Source organism: Rhipicephalus sanguineus, chromosome 3, assembly GCF_013339695.2.
Source record: "Rhipicephalus sanguineus isolate Rsan-2018 chromosome 3, BIME_Rsan_1.4, whole genome shotgun sequence".
NCBI lineage: Eukaryota > Metazoa > Arthropoda > Arachnida > Ixodida > Ixodidae > Rhipicephalus > Rhipicephalus sanguineus.
In genome coordinates this window covers 179,186,243-179,203,930 of record NC_051178.1, presented here as the reverse complement: position 1 = coordinate 179,203,930, position 17,688 = coordinate 179,186,243, and the positions used below count along the sequence as shown (strand labels likewise).

General features: G+C 50.8%; 2 protein-coding genes across 2 annotated transcripts in view; both read right to left on the bottom strand.

The window, feature by feature from the left end:
• Nucleotides 1-3,525, bottom strand: part of LOC119386138 (uncharacterized) — a gene marked incomplete at its 3' end in the record, with an annotated part of 142,221 nt that extends 138,696 nt beyond the window's left edge. The window contains 1 exon segment of the mRNA XM_049414229.1: nucleotides 3,324-3,525. Coding sequence (XP_049270186.1) covers nucleotides 3,324-3,525 — 202 coding nt within the window.
• Nucleotides 3,526-10,882: 7,357 nt separating this feature from the next.
• LOC119386137 (T-complex protein 1 subunit gamma) overlaps nucleotides 10,883-17,688 on the bottom strand; it is a 28,046-nt gene continuing 21,240 nt past the window's right edge. The window contains exons 14-15 of the mRNA XM_037653481.2: nucleotides 11,836-12,022; nucleotides 10,883-11,140 (exon numbers count right to left, since the gene is read on the bottom strand). Of these exons, the coding sequence (XP_037509409.2) occupies nucleotides 10,898-11,140; nucleotides 11,836-12,022 (430 nt within the window). The 3' untranslated portion in view covers nucleotides 10,883-10,897. The remainder of the gene's footprint in view (nucleotides 11,141-11,835; nucleotides 12,023-17,688) is intronic.

Genomic DNA, 17,688 nt, shown 5'->3' with positions numbered 1-17,688 from the left:
TCACTCCCTTTTCTGAAAACTTATTTGTGAGCTATGGCCGCAGCATGAGGCTGTGTTCGGAGTCAACTTTTCTTTCCCTAGAAGGGGTGCAAGTTGGGGGTCGACTTATAATCGGCAATACAGTCGAACCTCGATATATCGAACGGCACGGCGATCGCGAAATAGTTCGATATATCCAGAATTCGAGATAAAAAAATCACGTAAAAAATGCGTCACGAACTTGTGGAAAACAACCAACGAACCAATCCTGGTGCAGTAAATACTCACTTGAAGATTCAAACAAAGTATTTTTGTGTTGGCTTAAAATACTGAAAAAGAGTAGCCTGCTTTTGTTGGCAATGGCGTGTTTGACGACTGCGTCCTCAACATAGTCCAGGCGATCCACAAGTGAAAGGCCGGTGCCTTCAATCGCGCTGCAGTGGTGGCGCACAAGGGCCAAAGCGGCTACGACCTCAGCTGATGTGGGAGCGGGGCACCATCAGCGCTTGCGGGATCCGCCTCGGCAGCGTCTTCATTCGGCTGCTCAGCGGTAGCTTCGGCGACGATCTCTACATCCGTTAGCTCCGCCGTTGTACCAGTGCTGTCATCACCTCCAACGAAGTCTTCGATGCACATGCTTTGCGGCTCCGCACCAACAAAGCTCTCCAGTTTGCTCCATGTTTCGGCGAGCTCGCTTTCTTCATCTGCGCATGCCAACCCAGCTTCCTCGGATTCTTCCACTGATGCCTCGTCAGTGCGGCCACCAAAGCCCGCATGCCGAAAGCAGTTGGCTATCGTCGACTGCTTGACGTTTTCCCACGCACTTTGAGCATTTGGATGGCGCCAAAAGATCGATCTTCAGATCTTGGCCCTCCGGAGTTTTACAAGCAAAATGTCGATCAGCCGACGCTTGTAGATAGACTAAATGTGCGGATAATGCCCTGGTCCAACGGTAGGAGCTTCGAAGTGGTGTTGGGCAGCAGAATACTACTTCGATGTGTGTCTCAGCTGGGCATCGGTGTGGTGTGCCGTGCAGTTATCGACGATAAGGCATACCTTCCGTCCCTGACGCACCAGGTCCGAATCCCACGCCTTCAGCCACTTGAGGAAAATATCCCTCGTCATCCACGACTTCTTATTCCAGGCATAAGTCCCCGGAATGTTGGGGCAGTTCCGCATGCACCTCGGGTTTTAAATTTGCCAATTACAAGTGGCCGCAGCTTTGTGCTCCCATCCATATTGGCAGCCATAGGACCGTCACACGGGCCTTGCCTTGCTTGCCCCCGTGGCACTTGTCCCCGCGAGTGTCCAGCGTTTGCCGCGGAGCATTTGCCAGAACAGGCCCGTCTCGCCAGCATTAAAGATTTGGTTCGGCTGGCTCATACTTGGCGAGAACTTTGGGCCACTCCTGATCAAGCCACTTCTGAATTTCTTCATCATTGGCGTCCTCACTCCTCTCCCGACACAGTCCTTCCCGACAATGTTGAAACGAGTCTTAAAACGTTGTAGCCAACCGCTACTCGCACTGAAATTCTCGACGCCGAGAATGAATGCAAAGTTCTTTGCCTTCTGTTGCAACATCGCCCCGATACAGGAATATTTCGGGCCCTTGCGTTTATGAACCACTTGTGGAGAGACTTTTCACATCTTCAAAAGCAGCTTTGCGTACACGCCGTGCGCCCGAGTGCCGATCTTCTCGGCCTTGGCCTTTATGTCGGCTTTGTTTGAGCAGAGTACTCAATGCGCTCCTGGTATGCCTAACCCGTCCGCGACGCTCGACTTCTTCTCGCCATTCTCGACGCGCGCTGGATTGCTTCCAGTTTTGCTGCAAAAGTCAGGGTCGTCCGTTCTTCTTTCTCTTCTGCGTCTGCAGCCATCGCTACACACACCACAACGCGCGGCAAGCCCAACGCACGAGCACAACAACGACCGATGCAACGGATGCTTGGCGAAAGGAGGAGCTGGTGCAACAAGTGCAGTGCGTCGTCAGGCGTCGTTGCTGCAAGGCTGCGGCGTGTGTACGCAGCTACGTTCAAGTGGCGCACTCGGCGCCATCGATGTGTTCAGCAGTCGTAAACGCCCACCGCGCTACCGCTATTTTCGAGAGTTGCGGGAAAGCTCGCCGCCTGTCAACGGAGCGCGGGCGGTTTGTGGTGGCGAGTTCGATATATCATTACATGTCAAACTTCGTTCGAAATAAAAATTAAAAATGCATGCAATTTCCCACGTGATATAGGAACCGTTCGATATAGGCATAATTCGATATGTCCGTGTTCGATATATCGAGGTTTGACTCTATACGGTAGTCCTACATCAACAGTCCCCTTGCAACCACTTGGCCACTTCACGACGGTCACGATCTTACACGTGTCAGGACCATGAAGCAGTATTCGCTGCTGGTGGTCTCAGTTGCTGAAACCATCGGCAACTGTGCTGCGGGGTGGCAGTTCTGGGTAAAAAGCTAAGCATTCACGGTTGGGAGAAACAGAGAAAAGCTTTCTTTTGTGCAGCAGCCTGTGAAGTTTTCGGGGAGCGAAAAATGGAGTGCTTCCCAACCCTGAACGACAATTGACAGACTTCTTTCGGAGCAAAAAGCACTGCTGGGGGCTCTCATCGACACGCATGCATGACACGTTTGGTGTCACCTGGAGGAATCTCGAGAAGCCGGATGGCTGAAATGGGTTATGTGCACAGTGATGCTGTGCACATGGATCGCCGCGGCTTGGGCCTGCATTCCCGCGGTGTTCGTTCATTGTGCTTCAAGAAGTGCTCGATTTCAAACGTCCTTAATGGCACTGAAGATGAGTGCTGTGTGAGGACATCTCTGACAAGGGAGTTTTGGAAGAAAGTGCGTCAGATGACGATGAATACAGTAGAAGTCTTTGATACGTTTCCGGAAAAAAAAAAAAAAAAAAAAAAAAAAGCGGAAAACAAACTTACAATCCGGGAACACCCGTACGATCCGAATCAGTAAAAATTGAGGCTGATGTAGCGAGAGAAGTAGACGTGACGGCGGCCACGTGGCCGTGTCGTTGTCTTGCCACATTATTTGTAAGCGATTGCCGAAGCGGAGTGGCGGCGGCTGCAGCGTCCAAACCGCCAGGAGCGTGGGCACGTTCCTCTCTGCTCGCCCTCGAGCTCTAGGAATGAGCTGCGCGAGAGGCGCGGCGCTGTGGTTGGAAAATGACGATGATGATGAATGGCGATGATGATGACGCTACAGATTACTTCCCCGCTGCAGAAAAGAGCCCGGAATGAAAAACGATGGGGGCGTATATACAAGAATTTTGCTATGGCGAGAAAAGAGGGTCCGTGAGAAGTCCAGGTCGTGAACGTGCAAGGACCTTCGGGAACCGGTAAGTCTCTGGCGGGCGGCTCTGGGAGAAGCGCAGCGGATGAAGAACCGGGCGAAAGTACGCTGTGGTCGTACCCAGGTGGGTCCCACGGTGACTTGATGGGGCCTTTCGGTAGCGCACCGGTTGTCGCGAGTGAGCGCAGCTGAGAGAGGTGCCCGCAGATGCAGTTGAGGGCAGGTGCAGATGTCATTGCAGTCGTCGGCGCAGCGTTGACCACTGGGTCATATGACGGGGGCGCGTCGACGCAAGTGCGTATCGGTCCCTGACGACGCACGAAGGGATGTCTCCGCAACGCATAGATACCCTTGAGGGAGATGGCTGCACCGCGTGGTAGCGTTGAAGGGCGGGTGTGAAGCTTCTGCCGTGTTTGGCGTCGAGCGCGGTGGCTTCGTCGACGTAAAGTCGCGTGCGGTAGACATGTGTGGCGTTGGGCGTCGTTGCCGTTGCGACCTTGCGCCTGCGTAGCGGTTACTGTTGGGTGGATGGTGTCCTGCGTCAGGGCTCCGCAGGAAACCTGTGGTGAAGCTGAGCAGGCGTGGTCTCTGCTGCAGGTTCGGACGGCGAACCTGTGCTTGTGGAAGCCCCTACGGTGTGGTCGGCTCACGGGCTGGTGCGCAGGTCGGCATGCTGGATGTCTGCCTCTGTGGCTGGCGTGGCATATGCGGTCAGCTCTGGCGTATGCTGACCAGGCACGTCGTCCTCAGGCGCATCAGTCATAGTCGCAGCGTCTCGGAAGTTCGGCCATCGGTGGGTTAGGGGCTGGGACTTCGGCTGCGAGAGACTGCGGAGGGCGAGGGCTGGTCGCTGCTGGCAAGATGCGCACAGTGCCGGAGGTCGATGGAAAAAACGGGTTCGTCGGACATCCATCGCTGGCGATGCCTCCGCAATTGGGGGTCGTATAGTGGGCGTGACGATGTCCCCATCTATGGCAGACTCCAGGGCGTGCGGCGAGGTAGCCGTCGTGGAGCCTGACGTGGCAGAAGTGTTATGGGCCATGGAGGTCAGGGAAGATGTGCAGATGGCCGGCACGTCTGAAGGACCATGGGACGAGGCTGTCGAAAAGACAGAGCTCTCAGTGGAGTGGCCGATGGCAGCAAGCACTTCCTGTACCTCGTCGGGCGGGTGGTCGGGTGCAGGAATCAATGCGTGGTGGCCTGACATGAGGTCGGGAGGAGTCGTAGCTGGGGAAGTCAAGTCTTGGTCAAGCGAAGGCTGCGGGCCGGTTGGTACAGCTCCCTGTGACGGAGGGGAAATCTGGAACTCGCGGCTCCCCGGAAGCGGGCGGAACGTTTGTCCGTAGCAGGCGAGCACCGCTGCGCAGAGGTCATCGTAGGGCCGCGGGCTGGAGGACGACTCGGCGGCTAGATGACACAGCTCAACCGGGAGGGCATCAGCAGGACAGCGTGCATCATCGGCTGTGCCTTGACGCCATTCACGGCTGAGAACGGCATCGTGCCGCATAAACCCACGCTCGGGGGTAGGCCGGGTGAAACGGCGGAACTGGAGGGCAGAGTCGCGGAAGCATAGCAGCGGGCCGCTTGGCGAAGGGCATGTTCTCGGGTAACCAATGTAGCGAGAGAGGTAGACGTGATCGGCGGCCAACGTGGCCGTGTCGTTGTCTTGCCACTTTATTGTAAGGCGATTGCCGAAGCGGAGCGGCGGCGGCCTGCAGCGTCCAAACCACCAGGAGCGTGGGCACGTTCCTCTGCTCGCGCCTCGACCTCTAGGCATGAGCTGTGCGAGAGGCGCGGCGGTTGGAAAATGGCGATGATGATGACGCTACACTGACAAGCCCATATTGAGGTGCAAGGGCAAAAAACATTTACCGTATTTACTCTATCTAACGCGCACCTTTTTTCCGGTAAAACGAGTCCAAAATCGCATGCGCGTTAGAATCGCGTACCGAAAAAAAAAAAGAAACTCTGTTATTGTATTGCCATTGGCATTTCAAAATGGCCGCCTCCTACGTGCCTTGGCCATTTCTGCCATTATTGTTTCAGTTCGTACGTGTGCTGAGGAGATTGTCATCTCGTTCTGCGTTCGCATCGACGGCATGGAAGCGCCAACTCCAAATACTCGACGATGTGCACCACGTTGCAGCATTTAAAAGAATAGTTATTACATGTGCTGAGACGGGCGGAAATTGGGCCGCATTGCGGTCGTTCGGAGTTCCCGCAATGTGCGTGCGAGACTGGCGCAAATAGAAGCAGAAGATTTTTACAGCAAAGCTCACGAAAAGGTTTCAGTGGACCAAGGCAGGGCGGTTTCCCGAAATCGAAGAGCGTTGACAGCGACAAGGAGTTGTCCAACAGCGACGAGGACTGATCATTACGCGACTCGTATCGCCGCTGTAGTGGTGACAGTTTTAGCGGCAAGGCCCGCTTTTTGACTGTGTTTTACTTTTTTGAAACTTTAGTTCTTTAAAACCCAAATACTTGTTCTTCGAATATGCAAAGTTTGACTCCTACGGACTTTTTTTGTTCTTTCTTTTCTCTCACGAAAAAATGGGTGCGCGTTACAATCGATGTATTACTTTTTTTTTTTTTGGTGTCGCGGAAAACGGGTGCGCGTTACAATCGAGGGCGCGGTAGAATCGAGTAAATACGGTATTTCTCAAAGACATGGAGGGACTTTCGTTTTTCGAACTCCTGGCATCTCGCTGCCGCCAGAGGTCAGCCAGCTAGTTCCGGTCCTGACCGAAAAGAACATCGTGGTCACGAGTATTGAAATCCTGAAACCCGGATACTGCAAAATCGAAACTCTGGTACAACCAGCGTAAACGTAAAGAACGCTACAGCAGTGTCAGCAGCCGAAACGTAGCGCCACATGGAGCGTCGGTTTGTTCTGCATGGCCGGCTTGGAAATATGGGGCTAGGGTTTCCAACAGGCAGAAGTGATATTCTCAAGAATACGCATTTTGGGATACGATCCATGTACGTTCGCAAGATCACGCGTGACTCGCACTCCGTCCGTGATGAAAACTGCCGCACCCGCCTAAAGGCTTAACAAGCCAACATCTTCGCATGCACGTAAACCAAATCGCGGAACAACCCGAGTATGCGAAATCCTGTCGAAAGTGATAAGCGTCCCCGAATAGCGACAGCTGCTCGCGGCTATCGCATACTACGTGTCGCACCACTCGCGCTGATCAGTTTGTGGTTCTGTACTACTGTGAGACATGAGCTGGTATGTTCACTCGCCCACTCTGTAATCGCACCATCTCGCACGGCGGAAAGGGCATTAGGGGGAAGAGGCACTTTGACATGAAGCATCTTTTTATTTAAGTAGGATGATGAAAACTTCGGTGATCATGTATTTACATGTGTAAATATCAAATATGAACTCAGTTTTTGTGTAGCCCTTTACGACAATTTTTTAATTAGTCATTCATTAAAATTTCGTTTAATCACCTTTTACATAAATTGGCTACTCGGATCCTGCTGAATTAAATGTTCATTGCATTCTACAGTTATCAAAGAGTGCAAAAAGCAAATTTTATGGTTCTAGCTTTCCTACAACAAAAGTTATGAAGCTTCAAAATCCGCCATTCGATTACCGAGAAAATGTATTTTTGTTATTTTCTCTCTTGTAAAAACTTACGCTTTTTCTATAGTAACATATGACACTTTGTTGCACTCACTAAACATCCAGCTTTTCAGTAATACAAAAATGATCAAAATTGAGTGTACCAAAGCTGAGAAACGCTCGCTAAAAGAATGAAAGGTGGCCAAAAATTGAAACTGAGAAAAAAGCAAAACAAAACTCTGTATCTTCAAGGAGCGCTACACAAGTAAAAATGCTTACTTTGCAAATAAATGCCTTAGAAGACACCAGGAGAGTAGCTTATCACATTTTCCAATCGAAACGGCCCCAGTGCATGTCATTTCAAGCAGTTTGTTGATTGCGGAGGAAGTCGACAATGCCGTAGTTAGCGCCGCAGGCAGAGCCCTCGCACGCTGTTGCGAGCGTGCGCAGCTTCGCGCTCGCTAGCGGAAGTTGCCGATAAGCCGGAGATCTTATCTCAGTCTTTTTCTGCTGTTGCGCACGATCGGCGCTAGTCAAGAACGTCGTGTCGATCCTTCTACCACGCTTCCTATCACTGACGTCGCGAGGCGGCTGCCGACCACAGGTAAAGTTGGCATTTCGACCGATGAATCGCGTTCCGCCACCACGCCGTCCTCCGCTGGAGCGCTTCTGATTGCACCAGAGCCGTGATCTCGCTTTTTTTTTTTTTCGAATTTATGAGCGCTGCGCAACTTTCGATATGGCTTCGCCACGATCAAAGTTCCGAAACACGGCCGAGAGCGTAGGCCTAATTCACTTCCGGCGGCTGCGGTGCACTTCGTCTAGCTCGCTTGGCGCCGTGCCAGTAAGCCGCCGCAATGTGCAGTCTTTGTTGAGGATGATAAAAACGCCTGCTCCATTTCTTGCCAGCTTGTGCGGGTTGGAACTTTACGGACGTAAATCGACGAGAACAACACAGTTATACTACGGCGACATCAACTTGCCGCTTTGCGTGCACTGTAGCAGACAGCGCGGGAGGCCCGACGAATCGGAAGGCGTTATTTAGTCACGTGGGCTCACTGTGCCATAGGCTCACGCGGAGGGACCTTTTTTTGCGCGGATTTTCTACGTGAATTCTGAGTGGACGGAAACAAGGGCAGCGGGATATTCAAGAAAAAGCGCGGCTCTTTCGAATGCGACCAAGATGGCTTCCGTAGGTAACGTAGAACGAAACAGCGCGGCGCTGAATAAGCCCGTTTTTTACGCGTCTCATCGCTAAAAATTAGCCGCGGATGGCACATAAAAGGCTGTCACGGCTAAAATACTGATCTAAGACGCATGAAAATTGGTGAGGTTAGGCATCAGTAGCGGCAGAATCCAAATAAAACATTTCAAAAATTCGATTTTTTTTCTGATTTTCGGTCTCAAAGACCCGCTTCCCCCATTAAGGGCCCCTAAAACCCCCTCCGACATTTTCCCAAACATTTCAAGTAAACAAGCGCATCGCGTGCGAATGCCGTCGCGATCAACGATGCCACACGCCGCAGCGCTACAGTCGCGGGCGGCCACAATTTCGAAAAACAATAGTCGCTCCTTTCCGGTCCCCGCCATTTCCCCGCCGACTGACATGGTGTGACATCACAGTGAAACTATGACGTTATCGTTTTCGATGCTTGCGAGTTGGCCGACACGACTTACGACGACTTCCGGTTACTCTGCAAACAGCTGTTCGTGGCGCACCTTGCTGTTCTTGGTCGTGTTGCCGCTTGCGAATCGACATCTGCGGCCCGTAAGGCCCGCTCAAGCTAGCGGCAAGCCTGCCGCAACGCGCGGTGCCGCAGAACGTCGGGCGGCGCCGCACGCGCGACAGCAGTCCAACTTGCACGGCAAGCTACGCCGGCAAGCCCTCCGAAAAACATGGCCTCAGTGCCAAAAGCGGTTTGTCGTCCACCTCGAGTCTATCAAGTGCCGCCGTGTGCTCTGTAGCGTGTAAGCTCCGAAATGATGCTTCCATTTGCTTTAGATTCATTTCCGTAAGCTTCGACAGCAAAGTATTTCGTACCGATTCAGCCCCGTTTTGGAGAGCCATACTCAAATAATCAATCGATGCTTGTAGGCTTAGCGAGTCGAGAAGTGCGCTTCCGAATGCTCGGAGGACATAGATTAAGCGTTTTGTTAGTTTCTAATCCTCCATAGCTGGCGCCACTTGACCTGGCCGCCAGCTTGGGGATATTTTATTGGTTTACGCGACGATTCTTTAATGCCGGACAGACTAAAACGCACCGCCAATTCGCTAGGTAATTACACATCCACGCCTTGCGGTTGATGAGCTCGTGAACTCATCTCGAGCAGAGGTGGTCTGGCACGGCGTGTCCCTGTACGGGTCCCATCACGTTGGCGATCCTTTGAAGGCGTGCGCGCAACACAGGGTCCAACCGGCACGATTCGTAGGGGCACGGGCCGGCACTGCCGCAACAGCGGTAAGTCAACGAACAGTGCACCCAGATACCACCACAGAGTTGACGGCGAGCTGGAGCGTCGGAGTCGCCGGCAGTCGCAGCAACCTGAAGTGACGCTGTCTCTAACCAGCACTGTCAGCGGTGACGTATGCCCACGCGAGATGAGGAGGGGCATCAGCGAGGAGGACAAAGCGGTTTTGGAAGAGGGTAACAAAGGAAAGAGGGAAAGAAGCGATCGTCGCGTTTCGATCATCAAACGCGTGTAACTCCGCTATTACGGCACAGTTTCGAAAAATTCTCACGGCTACGGTTCGTTGTAAACTCGAGCACAACTTCTCCTCTCTCAACTAAATTTCGACCGCTGGGTGGTTTAGGGGCCCTTTAAAGATAACGCCCGGTGTAATGGCAACCGAAGGTGAAGTACCCAAGGCCCCGCACTTGCTATCTGTCGAGTCCTCACAAAGATGGCGACAAGCGCACATCGTCTCGTTTGGCGTCTGATAACTAGAAACCTCCCAGATATCTTCTAGAACAAATCTTTCTGGCAACTTCTGACGACCCCTGTTAGGCAGAATTGCCCAGCAGAAATACGAACGCCGACTAGAATAGCGCCGGGCGGAGCAACCCAAAAACGAATGCGCTCGGGGAGAAAAGTGTGGGGGAAATTATCGGCCATATTCACTAGGCACAATGGCGGCGTTGCTATGGTTATGGGTCGCGGCGTGTTTGCAGCTGTAGCTATGCGGCGGCGGCAATGTGCGTTTTCCCTCCGCGGCAAGTCGTTTGAAGATTTTGACGGCCAGCGTCGCCGCCTGCCTTTGGGTCGGTGTGTGGTTGACAGAGCGGCGATTGAGCAATTGTAGAAGACACGGAGGGGACGATCGGGCAATTCGGAAGAGACGCGGAGGGGGGAAGGCACTGCGGAGAAGCTGCCGTCGCTGCAACAGCGGCTGTCTGCCACTTCGCGCTTCACAAGTACACGAGAGGGCCCTTTTTGCACACCTGAATGAGAGCTTATGAGTACAAAACGTATCATACGACCACAGTTTTCCGCGGTGCTGAACGTTGCTGCCGAATAATCGTATTGTTCGGGAACGTATTAACCGGAACGTATTACACACAGCTGTATTGGGTTATTTTTAATTTTCGCGATTTCGAGCGTAGGAGCCGGGAAATCGTACTAAGCGAGAACGTATCAACGAAGTTCTACTGTAAATGCGTAAACAGATGTATTCAGTTTCTGTTTTCCTCGGGCTATATTTGTGTGCAAACCTTTTGCCTCACGTTTGCTGTCCCCGAAATACGCCTCGGACTCTTGTGGGTCTGAGCTATCTGCGGGTTTTTACGGTAATGTCTATGAGTTTGGCTTTGTGATGCGCTTATGGTTGGCAAACGCTACAAAGAACACAGGACACAGTTTAACAGAACAAGCGCAAACTTCAACTGATTATTGTTCATGCTCATTCTATTAAACTGTGTCCTGTGTTCTTTGCAGCATTTCCCTACCATAAGCGCATCGCCAAGCCAACATGAACCAACTAGCCCCTTTCATCACCTTACTGACTCTACGAGTTTAGAAACTTCAGTACATTGTTATACCTACTTATTTGTTATGCCCAAATTCGTCATAACAAGGTAGGAAGGTACATGCACCCACACCATGCTGCAATTACAAATGGATGGTGCAAGTGTGTGCCTCACCTTCAGGGCCGTGAGTGTGCGGATAGTGTTGCCACCACAGTTCTGGATCAGGGTGGCTGGGATGATTTCCAGTGCCTTGGCCAGGGCACGGTATGGCCACTGCTGCACTCCCGTCAAGTTCTTGCTCTTCTCCGTAAGTAGCTGTGCCACAATATACAGATATGATTACGAGATCTGTTACCCATACTACAACACTTGCTGTAGAAACAAACAACTAAAGAAAAAAAAGAAAGCTTCCTTTGCCTCTTCCTCCTATTTTTGTGGGGAGGGGAGGACTTTTACCCTTTTACACACTTTCGTGCAACCAAGTCGCAGCGTGCATTCGCTGCCAAACACTACAGTCTAGCTCGCTTGTAATGGTACTGGTTTTAACAAAACATTGGGTATAACATTGAGCAGCCGCTGCACCATGGACTTTTGTACGTCTTCTATGGTGAAATAAACAGCTTACTACCAATTTTCCATGCCACATTATTGATTATAAAAATTAAATTCGATTCCCAGGCAAAGAAAGGAACACCTGAAGAGAGAAAAAAAAAAACCCAGAGAGAACACACACTGCGAGCCACTGCCTCTGTGAGCAATGAAACATCAAATTGAATAGAGCAAAAAAGACAAGTTCATTCATACATGAAATATAGAATACCCACACATCCTTTAAACGAAAACAGCAATCAGAAGCTTTAACGCAATCCGATGTTTACAAATTCTTAGTTGCTGCTATTGGAGCAGTGGTCATGTCCATAAAAATCACAATCTGAAATTATGTTTGACTATTATGTGGCACACAGCACATTTTATTTTGGCCACTGAGTACGTGCACTACAGATACTCACATGCCCGACAGCCATCTCAACAGCACCGCCCCCAGGCACAAGGCGAGGTTCGAGGATAACGTTGCGTGCCACACACATGGCATCTTGTAGATTGCGCTCCACTTCCTGCAGCACATCCTTAGAGGCACCACGCAGCAGGATTGTGCACGCCTTGGGGTCCTCGCACTCAGTGATGAAGCAGTAGTACCTGCAGAGGCACGCACATCTTCATCACCACATGCAATGATGCTGATGCAGTGTTCATGTGCATTTAGGAGGCAATGAAAAGAGATTGCATTCTACTAAGAAATGCGACAAATAATCTATGGTCGGTCACAACCTAAGAATAAATACAAGCTCTGCCCCCAGAACTGTGGTGCGCCTGTCATTTATCTGTTCAACAGTAGTTCTACGCGGTTGCCATTCTAGCCTTAAATACTTTTCGTTGCTACAGTAAATACTACGCATGTTAATAATTAAAAGTTCGTTGTTTCTGTTTGAAATATTACATTTCCCCGAGCTGTGACGTCGGAACCTTTGTTGAAATTTGCCAGGAAGTCCAAGTTTTCCGATCGGGACCAGTGACACCAACATGTGTCTGTATGAGAAAATAACTTACCTGAGATATGCGAGAGCTGCGGAAATGAGCAAATGCAATTGGTTGGGACACCTATGCAAATTTTCTCTGGGTGGGACAGGCAGACCTTACATTTATTCTTAGGTTGTAAGCAACTATAGGTTGTGTTCAACAGGCAAGCATGCCATTTAGATGTCTACGCTAAACACAGAAGTACTTTGTAAGGCTAACTGCATTATAATCATAACGTTATTGATTGCATGTCAGGCAAACTAATGCTGAGTCATCACAGGTTGTATGTATATGCTCTTTCGACACTCGTTTTTACTTTTCTGCAGGACTGTGTCTGTACATTGTACAGCTAAAAAAACATTACCACCCATATCGGATGACTGGAGCGGGAGAATCACAGCAACCAGCGTTTTGTTCTGGAACATGCTATAACAAGAGCGGCAGGCACGATCCATGTTTTAAAGCGGGAGTGACCGGCGGGCAGTAGCGCATCTCAAAGCCCATATTTTGAATACTAGGCACAATTTTACTGCTCTGGTCATTGGTAAATTATGCGAATCCTTTTCTGTAGCGGCAGTACGGTGTCCCCTTTTCTGCTTCAGAAAAAAACTGGTGGAGAGCATGACTAACATGCCCTTTCTGTAAGGTTTCACTGCAGACCTGTATGCTACTAAGCCAAGAATGCTGATCATGACTGGTCATGCAAATGGCATGTGCAGCAGCAAATCTTAAAGCCTGAATCATCAATGGATTTTTGTTGAGTGTGTCTGTGCAATCCACCTAAAAATTTTCTCCTGGAACATGGCAGCACAAAATGCAGACAAAGCCAGCTTTCATCACAGAGGCAACTCCTGAATTCTTGACCTGGAACTGGCAACAGACATGTTCATGTTCCTGTTTCAATGCACGAGTTTTCCACACTGTTGCGATCGGCGAGCCATCCTTTGCCGCGGGGCGCCGGGACGGAAAAAAGGCAGCCGCTTCACTGTGCGGCGATAAGGAAGAGCGCGAAGACGCCCGGCTGATTCTCATGCGCCAGGAGGTGCATGGTTTCAATTTGCTCGAGACAGCACCATTGTCGCCGGTGCCGGAGCGGAAATGCGACACATGGTGCCTTTGTGCCCCAGGAAAGGCCGCGACACCGAGTTTCCGCCGAAGACGGACCTCGGACCACCGCGCTGTGCGTCTCCGGCTAATAGGTCGTCTACGCTCAAATCAGCGCCAGCTGCCCAGACGCATACCAGTGGACTTGCCGGGCCTGCAGCCGCCGTTCGGCCGCATGGGTGGTCGGCTCGAGCAGCGACACGAGGGACTCATCACAACCCGCGTGCTGGCGGCATGCTTTCCCCGACGCGACATCGTTGCGAGAACAATGCGCGTGTTTGGGTTGTGTGTGCGTGTGCTGGGGGCGGTGCCAGCAAGGTGACCTGCAGGATTCGCTGCCCGATTGGATGGAAACGTCTTCCCCTGTTTCCCTAGGTCTGGCATCTAGGGACCGCCAAGGGGTTAAAAGACGCGAGCGGATGCATGCGAAGGACATTCCGGAACGAGTTATCTAAATGTAAAAATGTAAATAAACCTCTTATACGCTTCTTCTGCTCCTCAGTCCGGTTCCCTCCAACAGCAGCTCTTCTTGAGGACGAGGTTTGCGACCGCCTGCCTGGACGCGTGGAAACCAGCGCAATTGCGGGAGAGCCTGCCTCCCCTCTACAACTCCCAACACTGGTGATCAGCGGATGGGATGGACCTGGTGACATGGCACTGCATTTGCGGGTGAGCGTTTGGTTTCTGCATTGAGATTTGCCAGGCTTCAATTTCTGGGTTAATAATTTGAATTCCTGGGAATCGTCAATTGTTGGGATGCAAAGTGCGTTTGTTTGAGCATCATTGAGAGGGCAAAGCCAACGCTTAAAAGCAGTGACCATGGACCTTATGAAGTTGCGAAGGGCAGAATTGTTGCTGTTGTGTGAGGAATTGGAACTGGAATGCGATGAAGAGATGAAAAAGTGTGAGCTATTGAAAAAAATAGACGAAAGCGGTAGTAATGTGGAGAGCATTCAGATTGCTTGGGAACTGGTTCAGAAAACTGTGAAGGAGGAGGAAATGAAGAGAGCGTACGAAAAAGCGAAAGAGGAATTGGAGATACGGAGGTTACAGCTCGAAATCGAGCTGCAGTGTTTAACAGTTCAAAGAGGAGTAAGCAGCATTCCTCAAAAAGCAAACGAACGAGAACAGGAAAAGTGCGAGCATAAGAGAGAAGGTGAAAAACAGAGTTGAGATGGAAAGTCAAGGAAGAGAAATCCAACATCTGCGGGTCCAGCGAGTACGGTCTAAGCTACGCGCATACAAAGCCGGCGAAAACATTGAAAGTTTTCTTGCGTCTTTCGAGTGTGTTTGCGCAGAGGTAGGGCTAGACCGTGACTTTTGGTCTGTTGGTTTATTGTGCGCTCTTCCTAGTGACGTGGCCTGTGTAGTGGCTCGCCTTTCTGACGAGGAATTCGAGAAATATGAAGTCGCTAAGACAGCGTTATTCCGGCGCTTCGGCATTTCAGTTGAGAAAGAGGGAAATGACAGTGAGATACAGGTAGAATCGCCTCTTAAATCAAAGGAGCGACAGGTCGCGAGTTGTGAGACCCTGTTAGAGAAAGATGCGTGCCTCTACGAATGGGTTAATCTAGAGCACGTACAGGACGAGGCCATCGGTGGTCTAGAGCCAGGGGCGTATCAGAAAGGTGTTCCTTGCGGGGCCGAGGATTGTTTCAGCAGCCCTAATAAGGCTAATGCGGAGCTGGAGACATTCCTCGCGCCTGAGCACGTAAATGATCGTCCGACAATGCAGGGGGAAGGCAAAGCTAGCCAAGAGCTTAACAAGGACGCGACGCTTCCAAAGTTGATGAGTACCGCCGAGGAGCGCCCAGTTTTAGATGTCACCAGTGACAGTACACATAAAGGGGCCCGACCGTACAACGAAGCGGAGAGAGAAGAGAAGCAATTGCTGTTGGCTGGGGGTTCGCTTAGTTTAGAGGGGCTTTTGCGAGTGGACAGAGATTCATTAAGTGGTGAGCAAAAGAAAGACCCCGGACTGGCGTGTGTGCACATCCCAACCAAAGAAGTTGTGAGACGTAACGTCACTGTGCGGGAAAAGGGCTCAGAGACAAACCCAGAGAGCGCTCCTTGCGGAGACGAGGCTGTTTCCAGCAGCGATAAAGAGGTCAGCGGCGAGGCGGAGGTGCCTCAGAAATTGAGCGGCTCTCTGGTATTCCCAAAAGAAGCAAAGGTGAAGGCGGTCGAGCGCGATGGGTCCCCGGTTATCGGTAGATTCGAGGGTACGATCGCGACACGCCTAACTAAGAAGAATGGCTGTAGAAACCGCCGGAAAAGAAAGAGGCTGAAGCAGTCCGCACAGCAAACACTCGCGAAGGATTCCACACTGCAGCCAATAAGACCACACAGTAGGACAGCGCGTAGCTCGAGAGAACGTCCATTGACGCGTATGGTCAGGCGCAAGCGGCGGAAGGGGCGCAGTGTCGAAAAACAAACCGCATCTCTGCGACAAAAGGCAACAGTAGTGGGGTGCCGCGCGGGGACAAGTACAAAGGAAGGAGGCAGACTCATTCTTTCCCCACGTTTGTGGCTTTCCCTTCGCCGAACTGAAGGAAAGCCGCCGACCAGCCGTAGGAAGCGAGGACACAGAGCGCGAGTAAGGGATGGTGCCTGCTGTAGCCGCGGGCGAACTCCAAAGTCGCCAGGACCGAGGCCCCATCGGGTGCGATTCAAAAGAATTCACAAATTGGGAAACGGGGCATGGTCCAGCAGTGTGTTTTGCACGCGTGTGTAGTGGAAGTTTTAAATGATTAATTTGTTTGAGTTCGACTGCAGTTTTATTTAGTATATTATAAGACGCGGTGCGAAGTTTTAAGAATAATAGCCGCATGGTATTGAAGTCTGATGAGAGTATTGTAGTCGCGTTAATCATTAATACTAGTTTCTTATTAAGGTTTCATAGCGCGAACCCTGTGTATTTTTGTGGTGCCTTAATGGCTTAGTGAAACGTGGTAGGCTGTCATTGATGCGTCAATGTGCAGTAAAAGAAAATTTCAAGGAAAGTTTAGCGTAAAAAAAGAAATTGCTTAGCGAAATGCTTAAGTTTGATGCTGATTAGTGCAGTTTTCGCTGCGTGCTCTTGAGAGTGACCAGCACGCGAGGCTTGGTTCACAGTACCAAAATGTAACTTTTTATGTCAGGTGTTTTCAATGTGTGTAGTAATTTGGCAAAGCGTCAGTGTGTGCTGTTCGCCGTAACGTTGCATTACGGACGCACGTTGAGACAAACTTTGCTTGAAACAATTGGGCGTGCCGCCAATCGTGCGTTTTAAGCAGTGCGGCGCTCCATGAATGAGAGTAGCCTAGAGTTAAAGCGCTCAGAAGAGCTTTGTGCGTTTGATATTGTAAGTGCCAACATCGGTAGGTAAGATTAACCAGACGGGCCTGATGTAGGCAGGTTATTCTCCTTGGTTTTGTTTCGATGCTTGATGATCAGGTGATCGCATAAGCCGAGAACTACGACAAGTATAAGTTCAGAAAGGCAGAGTTACGTACGGATTACGTTACCGGGAGAGGACATAAGCTTCCTCATGAATCTGTAAACTGTCGTCCAGACCAAGAGAGTCTGAATCAGCGGAAGTGTAGTAATCATATCAAAAGAATGAACGCTTGCTCCGATGGAGTCTTGTCCTCCAAGATTACAACTTTTCCTCTGGCATAAGAAAGGGTTAAAGGAATAGAAATGCCGACGAACGTGGTAGCCGAGATTGAAATGTAATGTCGGAGCATACGAATATAACCTTTTGCTTGATAGGTGCCTTATAATTGTTTACTGAATAGTTCCCAAGTGGAGTCAACCTATCATCCATAATAACGATTTCTGTCTTGCGTGAAACTTCAAGAGGGAAGATGGTCACTTGCTTTGCTTGATGTGCCTCTCAGGGGTCAAAATTTAATGAGGTTCATAATTTTGAGTTTTTACTATGAACATTTTGTTTTGATAAGCCTGGCGGGTTGAAGGCAGATCCTGAACGTTTGTGCGCGGTGTAGCGTTGTGCCGCCTGGATCGTTCTTTCTGCTGTTTCCCTTTGTGTGAGGTTCTTCGAGCTGCATGTCTGCGGTCATCGTCGACTCCGAGACCCCCTCTTCATGGCCAGCAATTGAGTTCCTGGCCATTCCAGAGTTTCCTGGCCCCGGAGGAGCTGTTGCGATCGGCGAGCCATCCTTTGCCGCGGGGCGCCG